Source organism: Homalodisca vitripennis, chromosome 4, assembly GCF_021130785.1.
Source record: "Homalodisca vitripennis isolate AUS2020 chromosome 4, UT_GWSS_2.1, whole genome shotgun sequence".
NCBI classification, from domain to species: domain Eukaryota; kingdom Metazoa; phylum Arthropoda; class Insecta; order Hemiptera; family Cicadellidae; genus Homalodisca; species Homalodisca vitripennis.
Window position 1 is genome coordinate 149,583,071 of NC_060210.1, and position 17,258 is coordinate 149,600,328.

The following is a 17,258-nucleotide window of genomic DNA, read 5'->3' on the forward strand; positions in this document are numbered from 1 at the left end:
TACTGTTAATGTATAGATACACATCCTACTGGACAGCTGCATGGTGGGAGTGGTCAGAGATTTGCAGATCGCTCAACCCCTGGCTTTTCTCAGAGGCAGCAGCGAGGGCTGCAACCTTTTCCACAACACAAAGTATCTCGACGTCGTCGACGTGGTGGGCGCTTCCCAATTCATCCTCGCACTTTCCAAGCCTATTTAGGTCAGTCTATTTATCTCTTCTTCAATTATTATTAATTGTGTATGCTATCACCAATATATTGTTTATTAGCAGCAGTAATTAATTATGTTATCGATATTTTTACATTCTCGATATCAGCCTCATAAGCTTAAGAATTGACATTAAAACCTGTTATTTGGCTATCCTTGAATCATTTAGTTGTATTTGCGTATACACCTTATTGCTAATTTATTCCAATGACTACATCACATCTATGTTCATGGATGCTTTATTGCAGCTGGTACTGATTCTAGAATTTCTGACAGTTTAACTTTAAAACATAGCAAAAGTTTTTATAAACTTTCAGTGCTGGTCCTGAAATGCAAAAGATATTAAGAAAGTAAGATCTGACTTCTAGTAATAAATAAACCATCAGAATTTTTCAAACACTTTGTATTATGGTTTTTACAATTTTTCCTTATACAATACATAATAGTTTCCATATTGTTTGTTATTTTTCTAAATTTTCCAGTTACAGAATTCAGCTGCATGTAAGAATAGCCAACTATTGTCAATTTTACATTGTTATCTATGATAAAGCACTTGCCAATTAGAAACTCTTTAAGTAGTGTCAGTGCCAAGTCTGGACTGTTTGGTGGATGTTCCCATCCAAAATAATCTGGCTTTGTTAAACAGCAACTAAACTACAGACATCAGAAGACAACATCGCATATTCTGTATTTACATAAAAGTTTAGTCAGGATAGTATAGTGAGTGGTTGCACTTATTGTCGTCTCTTGATGTATAAACTCAACTAATAAAAGTCCATTTCTAATCCCAAAACATATTTGACAACCTTGTATGATGAGGTTGTCTGCTTGACCTGGATTTTGACTGATGATGTAATGTGACACTATTCCAGTAACTGACATTTAAACTGAGATCATATGAAGACTCTCATTATGTCCTCTGTAGAAGTTGATAATATTCCTTCCTTATAATATCAGTCCAAAAAAATCAAGAATACCTACCATTAGTTTTATTTGGTAAATAGCTTTAAACCAATATATATATGAATACAAGTTGTGAAATTTCAAATTTTAAGACAATTTTCTGCAAAGTTGTTCTACTTAAATAATTGGAGTTAAAGTTGAGGTTGTTAATCACTAACTTCATGAATCTTTGACCAAACATTCTGTGATCACTGATACAGACTGTGGTTATAACCTGTGATGGGTATCCAGGGACGTAACTATACTATTTTTCATCCGGAGAAAAAACTTACTTTGGCACCCCTGACCCAAAAAGGCACAAAAAAACTAAAAGACCCATATCATCACTCGATATAATAATTTGGTAAAGCTCTTAGTATACATTGAAGGTATGGTAAATAAGTGCTCGATATCAATTTGAAAATAATTTATTTAACAGTAAATAAATGTTATGTCAAATATAATCTGAAAACCTTAATGTTATGAAGCCATGCTTTAAAATTTGCCGCAACCTAAAATTTGGCAAATTTAATGTAGAAGTTATGGATGTGTTTTAAATCAAAATTATTTATTTCTATAATCTATTTTTTTACATATTAATTTTATTTATTAATTAAAAATATTTTTGCCTGGCTGAATAAATTATATAATATAAATATTGAGTAAAATTTAAAGTGACTTTATGAAGAAATGGCCCATATTTCCATGTCTCAAACAAAATGTCATAACAAAAAAATGAGGTTATTGTGGAACTTGCTTTTACAAAACTATTGAACTAATTTAAAAAAGTTTGTAATGCAAAAGACGAAACAATTAAATATAAAACATTAAATTGAAACAATAAAATTCAAATTCATAGTATATGGAATTGAACATACATTGTGTAAAGATTTTTACTACATATGGGTAAAATAACTATAAATCCACTCAATTTATTTTAATTGAAAGAAATACTTTCAGAAGAAAAGTTTTAGATGGAAGTCTATATTTTGTTTTACTTTTAAGCCTTTTTTAAGAATCACTATTATTTCAGAACAGGAAAATGAACACTGCCAATAGAATTATGGAGTCTAGTCTACTCTTCATCAAAAATGTAACACTGTTGATGCGTTTGTGGGAGATAGTGAAATACTATTGCACCATGTAATAAATTTACTATTTCATCTTATAAAGGACCTGTAGACATTCTAGTAATATTAAGGTGACGTTTAAGATCTCTTCTCCTTTAAATGAGCCCTTAAAAGATTTAACACAACTGATACCTGAAAACAAAATAAAAATACGCACACTACATTTTCCAACTCACAATTGAATTCAATCAAAAAATTCTTAAGTAACTATGTAACGTTTTTATTCTTTTTTTCTTAGTACTATAAGCTTATGGGTTTGATCCTCTAAAATTTCATATAAATTGTAAACCTGGAGTTCATATGTTTGCTTGGTAAACAGGCTGTTTGAGTGAGAAGTGTTTGATTGTCCAATGACGTAACCCAGAAGGGTATTGAGTTTCTTTCCACCCAAGTCCACAGTGTCCGGCTTGTTTTTTAAAGTTCCTTACCATGGCACAATCCATCTTATACTTCATCTGAGGTTGTATTGTGTGGAAGGTAGCATGGCAGCAGAACCCCATCCTCGATCCAGACTAAACTTTCTCACACGACTCTGATAAAGCCACCCGAGGCTATTTTACATGGTATTAGTTTTACATCACATTTTTTTCTATATTAATATTGCTCTGGTTAATGGTTACTCTTCAAATACGGATTTAATTGTTTTGGCAAATTTTAAAACATTAATGTTGTAACATTTTACTAAAATAAGCATTTAAATGGAAACTTAAATTAAGCAACAAATTATAATTAATTGTATTTATACCGTCAGCCATCATCTAAACCTATTTCTATTCAGTAAATTGTTCTCTCTTTTTACTAATTGGAAATGTACTTTAATTGAATGAAAATTAATTTTGTATGTTATATTTTCTTTAATACACATTGTACTTACAATAATGTAATACACAGTTGTATATTAAAACAAGGCCTCAGAGTCTGCTAAGGGTATGATTCTGGTTGATTTCCTTGAACGAGGATCAACAATCAACGCAGGGAGGTACTGTGAAACATTGCAGGAGCTACATCAAGTGATACAAAACAAACGTAGGGGAAAATTGACATCGACATAATTGTGTTCCTCAAACAAAATTAATTCTGGATATCACTGACGCTGAGTTGAGTTTACATCAGTACAACATCTTTCGTTGTGACAGATTCTATAAGACTATTGTTAAGAAAAGCGGAGGTGGTGTCATGATAGCAACAAATAAAAACTAAACGTGTCCTCAATCAGCTTTCCAAGTGATGAGACAGAAGTTTCAAGCGTGTTTATGAAACATAGTCATAGTCAGCTGGCTGTGTGTGCCACATACATACCTCCTAATCAGCCAATATCCAAGTATCAATTACTGTGTGACTTTCTGGGATACTTCGTTTACTTTGTCTGGGATACAAGTTTTGGTCTAACCTTCACCTTGTTGGGGACTTTAACTTAATAAGTATTGTCCACATGTACATTCCATCTCAAATCTCTATCTAAGAATATACCAAGGAATTTAGTGCTATATACTTCATTGAATTCTTCTTCGCCCAACATCACCGTTGGCCTATGACCGTTTACTGGTATTCGGTTGCAAAAAAATATATAATTGGTTTTAGAATTGTTAGTATTTAGATTTTGTATATTAAAATATTGTACACAGCTATTCAGCCCTTCAAAAGTTTGGATTTCAAGATTTGACATGTTATTCGATTTAAAACAAACAGTTGTGTCATCAGCATATTATATGATGTGTCCGGAACTATGTCAGCGGAGTAATGTCACTAATGTTTATGGCTCTCAACTGGACGCGGTTTTCACTGATCTGTCTTCTGTTGTCACACGTTCACTCGATCCCCTAGTATGTTAGGATACACACCACCCCGCTTTGGAGGTTGACCTAACTCTTCCTGCACAGAATTTGTCCTCTCAGCTTAGGTTCACCTCAAACTATTCCAAGTGTAACATTGAAAAATTAAGATCGAAGGTGTCTTCGCTCAACAAAGGCCAGCAAGCATTTATCTGTACTGACGAAGCCTTCAATCAATACATCCATGGCCTTAACAACCTTGCGATGAACAGTACCCCTCTAAAAAGAGGTGGAATCTCTTCCTTCCCTCTTTGGTTGTCCAATTATTTGAAAGCAATGGTTTTTTATAAGAAAACATATTAACAAGATTGACAAGAGAACTGGATTCGACAGGACTACACAGCTTTTGCTAGAGCTAGAGCCGCTTGCAAGACTCTTGCCACAGGATGTTACAACCCCTATATCTCTCATATTGACGGGACTATTTCCACTAACCCCAAGATCTTCTAGAGACATGTTAACAACCTGAGAAGTACTGAAGTCACCCCATCAAAGTTGGTACTTTGAGATGTAAAATCTGCACGAGATCTGCAACTTGTTTGGCCAGCACTTTTCCAGCTTGTACTCTGAATCTTTGATGTCTGAGTCCAACATTCTTTCATTATCACTCATCTCATACAATGCAGTTCGGAGGAAGTCAATCGTAAGACACACACAGGCTTGCATGCACAATTAGTTTGTCAATAGTTATAGTTGCTTTTTCTTTCATTTATTCTTGTAAGTTATTGTTATTGTTACTTCTTTGTTATTCTTTGTGATAGTTTATTCTTGTTATAGGCCTTTTCTAGTTAACAGTTTATTTGCTCTATTAACTTTTTTATTGTTATCACTATGAGATCTATTAGTTATCAATATGCTTTAACTCTGTTATAATGGTTATCTTTGACTCATCTCTAATTTTATATGTTTCATATATTTACTGTACCATCTATTTATGTTATCAGATATTTATTGGCATTGCCGTTGGAAATAAAAATAAAAAATTAAATTAAATTAAATTATTTCAGACACATTGATCAAAGTTTGGGAAGAAGTGGACTATCAACTTGATGTGTGCTGTGTGACAAGCACGCACGTGTGTGTGTGTGTGTGTGTGTGTGTATGTGTGAGAATATATGTAAATAAAAATGAATCGCAAAATGTGTTAGCAAGCGTAAATCTCGAGAACGGCTAGACCAATTCGGTTAATTCTTTTTGTTAAATATTCGGTGAAATCCATGGAAGGTTTTTATGAAGCAAAATATAAGAAAAGTGAAATATTTTTGAATTTAGAAAAATTGTAGTTTTTACTTTTCATAATGCAAATGAAACTGGCACTAAACAGCTGTTCACACCTTCAGTTTTATGTCGACAAATTGGCTGAAACATCTGTTTACATTTAAATTTGATCAAATATTAAATAAACAGTGCTTGATCAGTAGTAAATTTGATCAAATATTAAATAAACAGTGCTTGATCAGTAGTGCAATGCAGATAGTAAATAAAGAGTTAATATCAAAACTTTACTCCAGATCGCACCAGTGACAAATTTAAACTATCTAATACATTTTAAATATTATTTAAACACTGCTATGTAACCAACCTTAATGAACAAAGTTATGAATGTTTTCACATAAGTAACTTATGGGCTATAAGTAACAGTTGTATACTTTAAACTGGTGGGCTTCCTTGACATAGTGATATGGCATGTTAACAGTGGCTTCTGGAAAAACACAGAAATGAACACTAAAATGCCTCAATGATTCATTCTTTCTCTGGCTACAGTCCAAAAAACAAGTGTAACGCAAAACTTTAATAACAATTATTTTGGAATGTTGCATAACCTTAATAAGGATTACCCCCGAAAGTACATAGGAAGTAGTTATTACTTCCCCTTGGCCGTAATAGGTTCTACATATGTGTATATTTTCTTCATCAGGACAACAAAACAAACAACCCCCCTGGAAATATTTTAAACTGAAAATAGATTACAGAAGCCGATAGTAGAAGATTTTGACCAAAGTAGATTTCCGAGAACTGCATAATTGAACGTATCTAGAAATTGTTTGAGGAAATATTGCAAGCTGAAATCTGACATAGTAAGAGAATTTAAACGATCTGAAGTAGGCACTTTTTAACCGAAGTAGGCTTCTCGGTTCTAGGTAAGTATATATTTTTTCTTCGTCAGGACAAGACAAACTCTACTATGGTACTGGAAATATCTTAGACCTGAAATATGTGATAAAGGCTAGAAATAGACACTTTTTGACGAAGTAGGTTTCCAAGACCTGTGAATTTATTTTTATTGATCAGAATAATAATGCAGGCTCAGCTGTGACATTGCAAATATAATTAATTAATTTGAACCAAAAATGCTCTTCCATGTGCAAAACATGATATATTAATTAAATTAAACTCTGATAATATTTACCATAAACTTAAATAATATCTACTTGATGTATGCCTACTTACGTTTTAAAATTTTCATAGAACTCCATCATTTTACATCATAAGTGCTTTTACTAAGTAATATAAGGACTTTGGTTCTAAAGATCGTGTGTGAAGACGCGGGTAACAGCTACTATGTGTATATATACTGTATTTGTATATATACTGTATTTGTATATATAAAAGCGCTCTGTGGTGTAATGGTAGCAAAGCGCTCTGTGGTGTAATGGTAGCACATTCACCCGGCAAGTGAGAGATCCGGGTTCGACTCCCGGCGGAGCAAGTACTTTTTGTGATTCAATGTTTATTGAAATTAAATAAGGCTATTGCCATTTATACAATTTAATGTATATATATATATATATATATATATATATATATATATATATATATATACAGGTGTTCCAGGAATCAGTAATAATTTTCAAAGGACTCACAAATAATAATTTATAGACAGTCATTCAATTTCTCACATAAATCACAATTTCAGCGAAAAATAATTCAAGTAATTCTAGTTCTGTGGGAGTAGCATATGAAATATTCATGTACAATTAATCTTTGTCATTTTATAAAGATGTTTATATAATAGAAACCAAACAACTATTATCGGGCTCACGTTTTGTTATTTAGTACAAAACCAGTCCCTTTGAATACTATCATTGGCTTATATAACAACCTATATAAAATCAAAATAACTAAACTTATTTATATTTTGTAAGATATGTAACACTCTACAGAATCTATATAAGTATTAAAAATATTGTACAAATGTTCGAATATGAAGATACATTTTTTAAGTAATTTACTGTTTTCCAAGGAAATTAAAATTTCTCTTGAAAGTGAAATTTTCTTGTTCTAAGTAAAGAACTGTTTTTTATGTATTTTATATATTTTTCACTTTTTCAAAAAGATTTTTTATGAGCTTTTACTTTAGAAATTTCATTTTGGTATTAGAATTTCCTTTTTCTCATTTTAAATGCAATGAAAATACTCATTTTAAATATGAAACAAAATTTGGTTACATATAAATGTTCCTTGTACTATACTGAACAACAAAATGTAATAAAAACCATATACTTTGCTTTGAACATTAAAACTGTACGGATGTTAAAATAATGATATGCACAGATAACAAAAAGGTGCCTTCCATTACAGGGTTTTCAACTACCATATCAAGGCTTTATATTTTATTAGCTAAAAAAATAACCATTCAGTAAAGACTTTTAGGTTTTGGGAAACATTATATTATTCACACTGTATCATCCTATTCATTAATTAATATGAAGTTTGGAAAACTAATGAATATATCAATTAGTGTTTAATTCTATGTAATTAGAATCCTTGTTGCATTTATATGGTTTGTTTTTGAACAGGTTATGAGAGAGGAGAAATATCCAGACATGATAACTGGACAAGAGTAATGGTAGAGGCAAGGAATAAACACCAGATCGACAAATTGCCTAACATGGTGTATGCTGTTATGAGTGGTTTACCCTTTGAGAGTTCTACTTCCCTTGAAGATTTCCGTCAAGATGATCTTCCAACATTTGCTTCAGTAAGTTTTTGTGTTGGATCGATGTGATACATTAAGCAGTGTTGTTTCAGAGACGTGATTCAAATAAAAAGATGCTGCCTGTACGAGGTTTTCACTGAACACTTGTAACTTGTACAACTAGACAAGATTTTTTTCATTGACCAAATTATTAACGATAAGAATGACAATGCATCCATTTTAAATTCTAACATCTGTAATATTAGGGATAGTTTAATGTAATTTCAGATGTTGATAAGGCCAAGTTTTATGTCACATGCAAACTAAAACAAGGATAGATTGCATTGTTTTCATTTTACAACTGAAAAATATATAGTTTATATTATTAGATCCTTACAAAAAAAAAAAAAAAAAAAAAAAAAAAAAAAAAAAAAAAAAAAAAAAAAAAAAAAAACAGCTTGCTGGGATGAGGTGTCTCCTCTTCTTTTAAATAAATGCTCTAATTTGATTGCCAAACCTCTAGTACATCTGATAAATACATCCTTTCAGAGTTGCATTTTTCCAGTTCTTTTGAAATTTTCAGTTAAACAGAAACTCATACATACTGTTGATAATTAAAGACCAAAGTCTATTCTGTCTAACTTTTCAAAGGTATTCAAGAAGATTGTCTTTAAAAGACTGGGACTATCTTAAAAGCAACAACATCCCTTTCCAGTTTGGCTTTTGGCATGGAAAAGGTACAGTTGATGTTATCTTTGCATATGTGGACAGGTTCTCGAGAGTTGATAGGTCACACTTTATTGTGGGTGCTTTCTGTGACATATCCAAGATCTTTGACTGTGTTAATTTTGAAGTAATAATGTGTAAACTTAAATCCTATGGCATTGGTGGAGTTGCCCTGAACTGGCTACAATCATTTTTGATGAGCGGTCAACAAACGGTGGTTATGGATGATAATTTTCAGAGCAGCTATGAAAAAAAGTCACCTTGGGTGTCCCTCAATGGTCAATTATCGGTCCACTCCTCCTACTTATTTGTAATCTCCCAGAACTCATCTCCAAGGTACAAATTCAAATGTATGCTGATGACTCTTCTATAGTTGTCTTAGCAAGTTACAAAAATGTCCTTTGTCACCCTTAATTCAAAGTATCCAACAACTCAATTCCTGGGTTGATGCAAACAGCTTAAAACTAAATCCTAGTAAAACACATTTTATAGTTTTTCATTTAAATCATTGCAAGGCTCCTCAGGCACACTCTTCATGTCTCCAATCTGACTTCAATACTGTTACCTGTTTTACATTTTTTGGCTTGTTAATAGACAATTCTTGGTTCCCTTGGCGCCAGCATATTGGTTCCTTATTTCCTGAACTCACCAAAGCTTTCTATTCAATTTTAACTCTTTCTAAAGTTGTTGATAATCTAACTCCACCAAGTCCACTTTGCTTATCTCAATTCCTTAATATCCTATGGTTGGATTTTCTGAGGCAGCTCCAGTGAGTCCTTCTAGAGTGTTCCTTATGCAAAAAGATTATCAGAGTTCTGACTGGTGCTGGCTTCAGAGACCCTTGCAGAGAAATGTTAAAAAATCTCAAAATTGTGCACCTTTCCTCCCTATTTATATATCTTGTATAGATTTTGTTAGACAAATTTTTAAGTAGGGCCATGTACATTTTCTCAACTCAATTTCTGAATCTTTCTGATACAGTATCTACTACATAAAACCACCTTCTATGAAAAATCTCCATATTATACCTGTGTCAGTGTTTTGTCATTTTCCAGTTTACATATAAGTAGAATTTTTACAAAGTTCAAGAGAGAGATTTTGGCTTTTCTATCCAGCCACTGCTTAGTCGTGTTCCAAGAGTTTTTTACTTTTACTTCAAGAGCACATGTATAAATTTGTCATTTGCTTGTTTTGAACTATTTAATAAGCATAGTATTTATTTCATATATAATTTATTTTTTCTTTATGTCTTGTTGTATAGTACTTTAATTTATTGTCATGTAGAATTTTAACATCTAGGCAGTATATTTTATTATCTAGTTCTGTCTCGTTTCTATAAACTTAATTTGTATTTATATTTTAGCATATATTTATTGGCAATGCACCTGTTATCTACGAATGTATTTTAATTTGCAATAAAGATGACTTATGACTTATACTACCAATACTACATCCACCACTGCTAATGTATGAATTTGTCAAAATATTGAACAAAAACAAATAGGCTGTCAATTTACTATTCATATTGACATGTAAATCATTATTTGTGTATTATTAATTGTTAGAATAACATATATACAAGGTAAAAGAAATGTTTGAGAAGTAAAAAATGTATATGAAATTGCAAATGGAATTATGTGTAACTTGTTATTGGATTGTTGAGATACAGGTTTACGTCTTGCAATTGCAAGTTACAGGTAGTCAACAAGTCCACACCACCATGCTGATATTTGAATGTTATAGACAGATAAAAGTGTTATGCTCACTATTATATGCTTAATATATTTTGTTGTTGTTATATTCGAAATTTGAAAGGAATTTTCCTAAAATGAATACACCTACCTGAATCTAGTAGCTGGGGAGCCAAAAACTTTTGTTTGTATAACTATTTAACACCTCATTTAATTGTATATTGGTTTTAGGAATACATCAAGGAAGGATACACCCCTTTCCCTTTTTTTTAGTGAGTCAGCCAAATGTTTTCAAGAGTGTTTTGTTATGCATCCATCCTTTTTGATAGTTGTGATAGTTGATCCATTTGTTGATAATTATATGCATCTATTATTTTTTGTGAAATTTATAATGTTCAACTTCATTTAAATACATTTATTTAGATAATTATAGTTTGTTTCTACTTCAGTAAAGTGTTTGCATTTTAATATCACAGCAATGCTGGTCACTAATAGTGTTTGCTTTGCCGACTCGCAACTATTTACTTTTACTAGATGTTTGTTATTTCTTAACAAATTGTCATAGGCTGTCATAATTGCATGTTATATCATGTACTTCTGTTGACCATCACATTCATTCTAAGTTCAATTTTGGCAGAATTAAAAAAAAATTGTACTTTTATGGATATTTTCCAATAATTTTATTGTATTAGTATATTTAAACTGTTTGCCTAAATCACGTATTTGTTTACAAATACAGTATAGAAGCTGCACTTGGCTTCAGCATATAAATTCTTCCAGCTGACACTCAAATCAAACTAGACTGCCTAATGCTTTTCCACCCTCGCGAGCACTTTCTTCCCTTCTCATGGCCAGGCTGTTGATTTAGGCTTCTGGGCAATGATCCAGCTCGGCTTTGACAATAGAGAGTGTTAACAGACCCACTCACAATTTCTGATTTTTCAACACTTATCGTATTCTCTAGTCCCAAAAAATCTCTAAGGCACTTTAATAAAACATTTCATTAAATTGGCTTTGGTGATATCAACACTTGATAACTTCTTAGAATCCCTTTGTCTTAATCGGATTTCTAAACTGAGACCTTTGTTAGATAATTAATGATATTACCAATGGGTACAGTTTATGAAAAATATAAATACAAATTTTATTGGTTACAGGTAACACAGCTTATTAGACAGCAAACCTATGGGATACTACTACAAGAGAAGCCTCCCCCAGAATCTGGGGTACACATGGTACCAGAGTGGTGTATGGCCGGACCAAGGAGCTTGGACCAGGCTAACTATGTTGCAGCCATACCGCCTGCATGTGAGTGTGAAAGTGAATATTTAATGTTGAGAAAGTTTAAAATAGAATCAGCGAGTGTAAGTTATTAATGTATCTAATTTCTCAAGGAAAAAAACTATTTTCATTTTAACCTCTATGAATATTTAATTAATATTTAGTACTCGACTTCTAAAGTACTGCTCTCTCTCATAACAACATCAAGCAGTACTTTTCTTATTATTTGTTTAAAAATATTTGTATTACTACAAAAAATCAATGGACTCATTGGACTGATGTTTATTCGAAAATATAATAGAATTAAAAACATTTGCCATCATTATACTAAAAAGACATAATTTTTGCGTGAAAAGTGAAATTGAATTTAAGGATAAAGTACTCATTATTTCATGTTGTGGCTACAAAAACATTTAGCTTATTTTATTTGAAATTATTTCTATTGAGAGTCCCAACATTTATTATATCAACAATGTAAAATATACATAAAGAGCAAATGTCTACTATGTTGATTATTAGTGTTCTGATCATATTTATTATTGTTTACATTGTTCCAATAATATAACCATATGCAATATGTTCATAAAAGCAATGTATAGAGTATTGTATAATTCTTTCTCTGTCTGTGGTCACTGAATTGTGGCAATACTTTCTTCTGACAGCTAGCTTATTGGGCATAGCATGGATTACACATGCTGATAAAAGCATGTTTTCATTTAGACAAGCATTAAAATGTAATATTATTGTTACTGCAATACATTTTCCTTTTTATGAAACTATAAATAAGAGCTATGGTAGGAAGAGATTGATTGATATCTCGTATTTTTTAATGTCACTCTTTATCTATTATAAGTCTTTTATCCTGGATCTGTTATTTAAACAGATATACAGCTCCAAGTCTACTTTGGACTATTTACAAGTTTTACTTCAAGCATAAGAAAAAATAAAATCATGTTTGGTACTACATTCTACCAGCTTCTACTTATTACAATATAATACTTAATTTATAAACAAACACTCCAATAATTATTGAATTTTTTTTTTTTTTGAGGCCTTTCGTGTTCAAGGAACACATTATCAGACTCACATAACTGAAATAAAAATGAAGCTTCCTATTACCAGTAACGGTATGCCAAATTTGGTTGAGATATCTTTTGTTGTTTAAAAGATATAAAGTCGTCCTAAATTTAATTTTCACCCTATATATATGTGTGTGTGTGTGTGTGTGTGTGTGTGTGCGTGCGTGCGTGTGTGTGTGTGTGTAAATTTTTTTGTTCTTAATTAAATGAGGAATAATATTTGCATTTAAAGTAGGTCATAAAAATATTTTATTTCAACAAATTTTTAATGAAATTCAAATTTTGAAAAAAGACTTTTTAAATTTTGAAGGAGCCATTACTATCAAATCAAGTTATTGTGAGAATGAGAAAAATGTAAATTTGAGATAGCCATTTTGCGTCAAATTTCATCTAGTTTCATAAAAACATAAACTTATACACACATATGAAACCATTATAAAGCTAAAAAATAAAAAGCGGTTATGCACATAAATTATAAAAAATACTTGTCTGTACACAAGTTTGGTAATACAAGTTTTGCTAATAAAATTGTACATGCAGCAATAATAAACAGTATTTTCATTATAAAAACCTTATTTTGACAACTTGGAGTCTGCCATACCCCCACTTAGCATAGAAGCAAAGGTAGAAGAACTCTCAGAAATGGAAGTTAAACATCTACAAAAAGAAAAACTTAATCAACAAGTTAGAAGATTTAGAAAAACAGCTTGTTAATTTCAAACAAGATAAATCTATTAACCCATTGGCCTTGTATCACGGAACGGTTCCGTGACAGCTAGTCTGGGCTCAAAATTTATATCACGGAACCGTTCCGTGACAAGTACAGCACCATCTAAATACTTTTTTTTTACTCCTTTTTCAACCAAATGTTAGTATAAATTAGACTAATATTGTTGTAACACATAAGAAAAACTGCAATACTACAGTTAATTGAAATTTAACTGAATAATAAGTTACTATAAGAATATTAGTGTACTACAAGAGAAAAAAATCAATATTCTTGGAATTTTCTGTATTTAGAAAAAACATTTTTTCTGACAAACTATGCATATATATACACATATTCTAGCATTGCTAGGTATTTTATGCAACAATGGGGTATTTTATTTTATATTATTTGAGTAAACAAAAATTTTAAAATTTTAAGAATTCCAAAACTTTTTTAGTTTGTACAGCATTATTATTTTTAAATTATGACCAAATATATCACTATCTATGTATTATTAAAGCCCATTTCATGTTAATCCAAAAAGATATAAAATATAACCAAATAACTTGAAAAATAAATTTGTTATAAACATATAACAAAACTCTTACGTTTTTAGCATTTTTAATAGGATAACTCCAGTTGAGCTGATAGTAAAAATATGTATAAGCCAATGGGTTAAGCTAACTATCTTTGGAGAACATTATACAAAACAAACTGAAACACTTTCAAACTATCTACATAAAATAAATGAGCAGGAAAATATTATGTAGTGTAACTGAGCAGACATTCCTATGACTCAAAAAGTTTTATAGATATGGAAGTACAGACAGCAGATGACAGCTTGCCTTCTACTGTTTTATTAGAGCTAGCTTTAATTAAAAATAAATTCGACCAGATGGAGCAGTCCGTGTTAGAACTTGTAAGGAACACATTAATAGCTCATCTGTTACAGATTTTAGACAAACTGGTATAAAAAATAAACATGAGGAAACAAGCAATTCCAATCTAAAAGTAATACCTAAACCATAAAATAAAAACTACCTACTAAGACAAGGAAAGTCACCAAGAAATTCCAATGTTTTCAGTTTTCCACTACAGATACACAAATCGAAGGAATCACTAGCCAAATCAAAGGAATTGCAAGTGACACGGCTCTTCGGCCATGATTCTCCTCTGGCAACCCTGGGTCTCAACACAACAAATAACAAGAGTAGGGGAATTTTTTTCAGTCAAACCCCGTCACAAAAACGGAACAACTCTCAAGTGACACAGGATCTTGGTCCGACAATTGACCAACTTTCAATAAGGAGTTAGGGAGTCAGTTAAACCCCGTCACAAAAACTGAACAACTCTCAAGTGACACAGGACCTTAGCCTGACAATTAAACAATCTTCAGTAAGGAGTGGGGAAGACAGTCAAAGCCCATCACAAAAATTTAATATCTCTCTGGTGACACAGGACCTTGGCCCGACAATTGAAAAATCTTCAGTAAGGAGTGGGAGAGCCCACCAAACTCCGTCACAAACTAATCAAGCCAAAAACTGTTTTTAGCCCATGCTTATCACAAGAAAACCAAATTCAAAACCAGATATTTTTTCAATTCAAACTTAAAACAAAAGACTAGAAATAATGTAATTCTACTACACCAAAATATTTGTGGACTGGATAAAAAACTCAATAGACTTAACCACTTAATATAATAGATCCAAGCCTATTGGTTCTCATTGAACATGGACTAAAAGAAAGAGAAATAGACAGTACAAAAATTGAGCGCTACTCATTAATATCTAACTACAGCAAAGAAGGTCATAAGTTAGGTGGCGTAAGCCATCTACTCCAAAGATGCACTAGCAGAATATTCTATAGAAATTACTGTATTTCACCTTACTCAAGAATTCTGCTGTAAAGCAGTAATGGTAAAAATAGAATCAATGGAGGAAAGTAGACACATCCTTGGAGTATATCTATCCTTGACAACATACAAGCTCACAATAAACATCTAGTGCTGATATGAGATATCAACATAGACAGGATCAAAACAATTACCGACAACATTTACTTTGAAGATGAACTCTCTATCCACAATATCAGAAGACTGCCCTTGCCTGTAACCCGCATTACTCACGACACAGCCACTTTGATTGAGTGCTTATCCACGAACATCCCCGAGAACAGTATTGACACAGCCATAATTCAAACAGGACTATCTGATCACACTGCTCAAATTTGTAATACAAGTAGGTTTGAAATTAACACTCTGCCACAGATAACCTTCAAAAGACACTTCATCTTAATTAATTTATATAACCTAAAATCTATTTCATAAAACAAAAACTAGGATTCGTTACATTCTTCTTGTGACACAGAGACAGCCTAAAATATTTTTCAAGGAGTCCTACAAGTATCACTTGACATCGCCTGTCCCAGGATGAAAACTAAAAGAAAGAAAAAAAAGATGGGAGTTTGCTATGATAATGAAGCAAAAAGCCTCAAAGATACATTTTTAACATTGCTGCTCATAGCAAATGCACTCTTTATTGAAAGCAAAGCCTTATGGAGTGTAGTAAATAGTGAAGTAAACAGACGACAACAACAGTTTCAATCTCAAATCCGTGTCGCAACAATTAATGAAATGGTTGACAATCCTGCAAAAGTTGCAGAACACTTCAATACTTTTCTTAACTGTGGTGGCTGAATTGACTCTAAAACAGAACCAATAGACTATAGGAAACCAAAGTGACAACCTGTCTAAAATAGATGAGTGTCAAACTTCATTAATTTTAACCCCAACTTACAATAAAGAAGTAAGAGCTGTTATAAACTCGCTTAAATCAAAACCATCGAGTGAAATGGACAAATATTCCTCGATGCTCATAAAACATTATGCTGAAGAACTAACACCACCTTTAGTGAGCATTAAAAACAAATCATTTACCATTGGCCAATTTTCCACTGCATTGAAAATATCCAAAACACAAAAAAGGACCAACAACTGAAGAACAAAATTCTGGAGAGAAAAGCATTTGACATGGTTTCGCATGAACTTCTTTTGCAAAGACTTGACAGAGTGGGTGTGCGTGGCTTGGCAAATCAATGGCTGTCATCTTTCTTGAGTCAGCGTAGACAAGTTGTGGAAATTCCATATCTTGACGTAAATACTAGGAAAACATGCTTTTCTGATGAGCAGATTGTCAAGACGGGTGTGCCACAGGGCTCAATACTGTCTTGGACCCTTCCTCTTTATTTTGTATGTGAATGACCTCAGCAGTTGTGTTTCGAGGGGCTTGTTGTGTTTGTTTGCTGACGACACATCACTTGTAATTGATGAGTCTTGTCATTTCAATATGGAGACTACATTGCTGGACTTTTCGATTTCATCAAGACGCAATGACTCTTTGAGTGTTTGGGTTGGCGATACAGAGGTTTGTTCTGAGCAAATGGTCAAGTTTTTAGGCCTAATTGTCGATAGGAATCTTAGCTTCTCCTTTCATGTAAATCATGTCGCACGTAAAGTCTGTGCTGGTATTTTTGTTCCTCGTAGACTTTCATCTTTCACAGACACCGATGTGCTTCTGACTTCATATTTTGCATTGGTTTATCCCTACCTTTCATACACTGTTGAAATTTGGGGTTTTGAAAATTGCAGAACAAAACATGTCTTTCTTTTGCAGAAGAAAGCAGTGAGAGCTATTGCTGGCATCCGTCAATCAGAATCCTGCAAATCACACTTTAAGAAGTTCAA

General features: G+C 32.2%; 1 protein-coding gene across 1 annotated transcript in view; it reads left to right on the top strand.

The window, feature by feature from the left end:
• The window catches only part of LOC124360324 (constitutive coactivator of peroxisome proliferator-activated receptor gamma-like), a 79,145-nt gene that overhangs the window by 25,180 nt on the left and 36,707 nt on the right, over window positions 1-17,258 (top strand). The window contains exons 5-7 of the mRNA XM_046813849.1: window positions 17-199; window positions 7,912-8,093; window positions 11,605-11,755. Coding sequence (XP_046669805.1) covers window positions 17-199; window positions 7,912-8,093; window positions 11,605-11,755 — 516 coding nt within the window. The remainder of the gene's footprint in view (window positions 1-16; window positions 200-7,911; window positions 8,094-11,604; window positions 11,756-17,258) is intronic.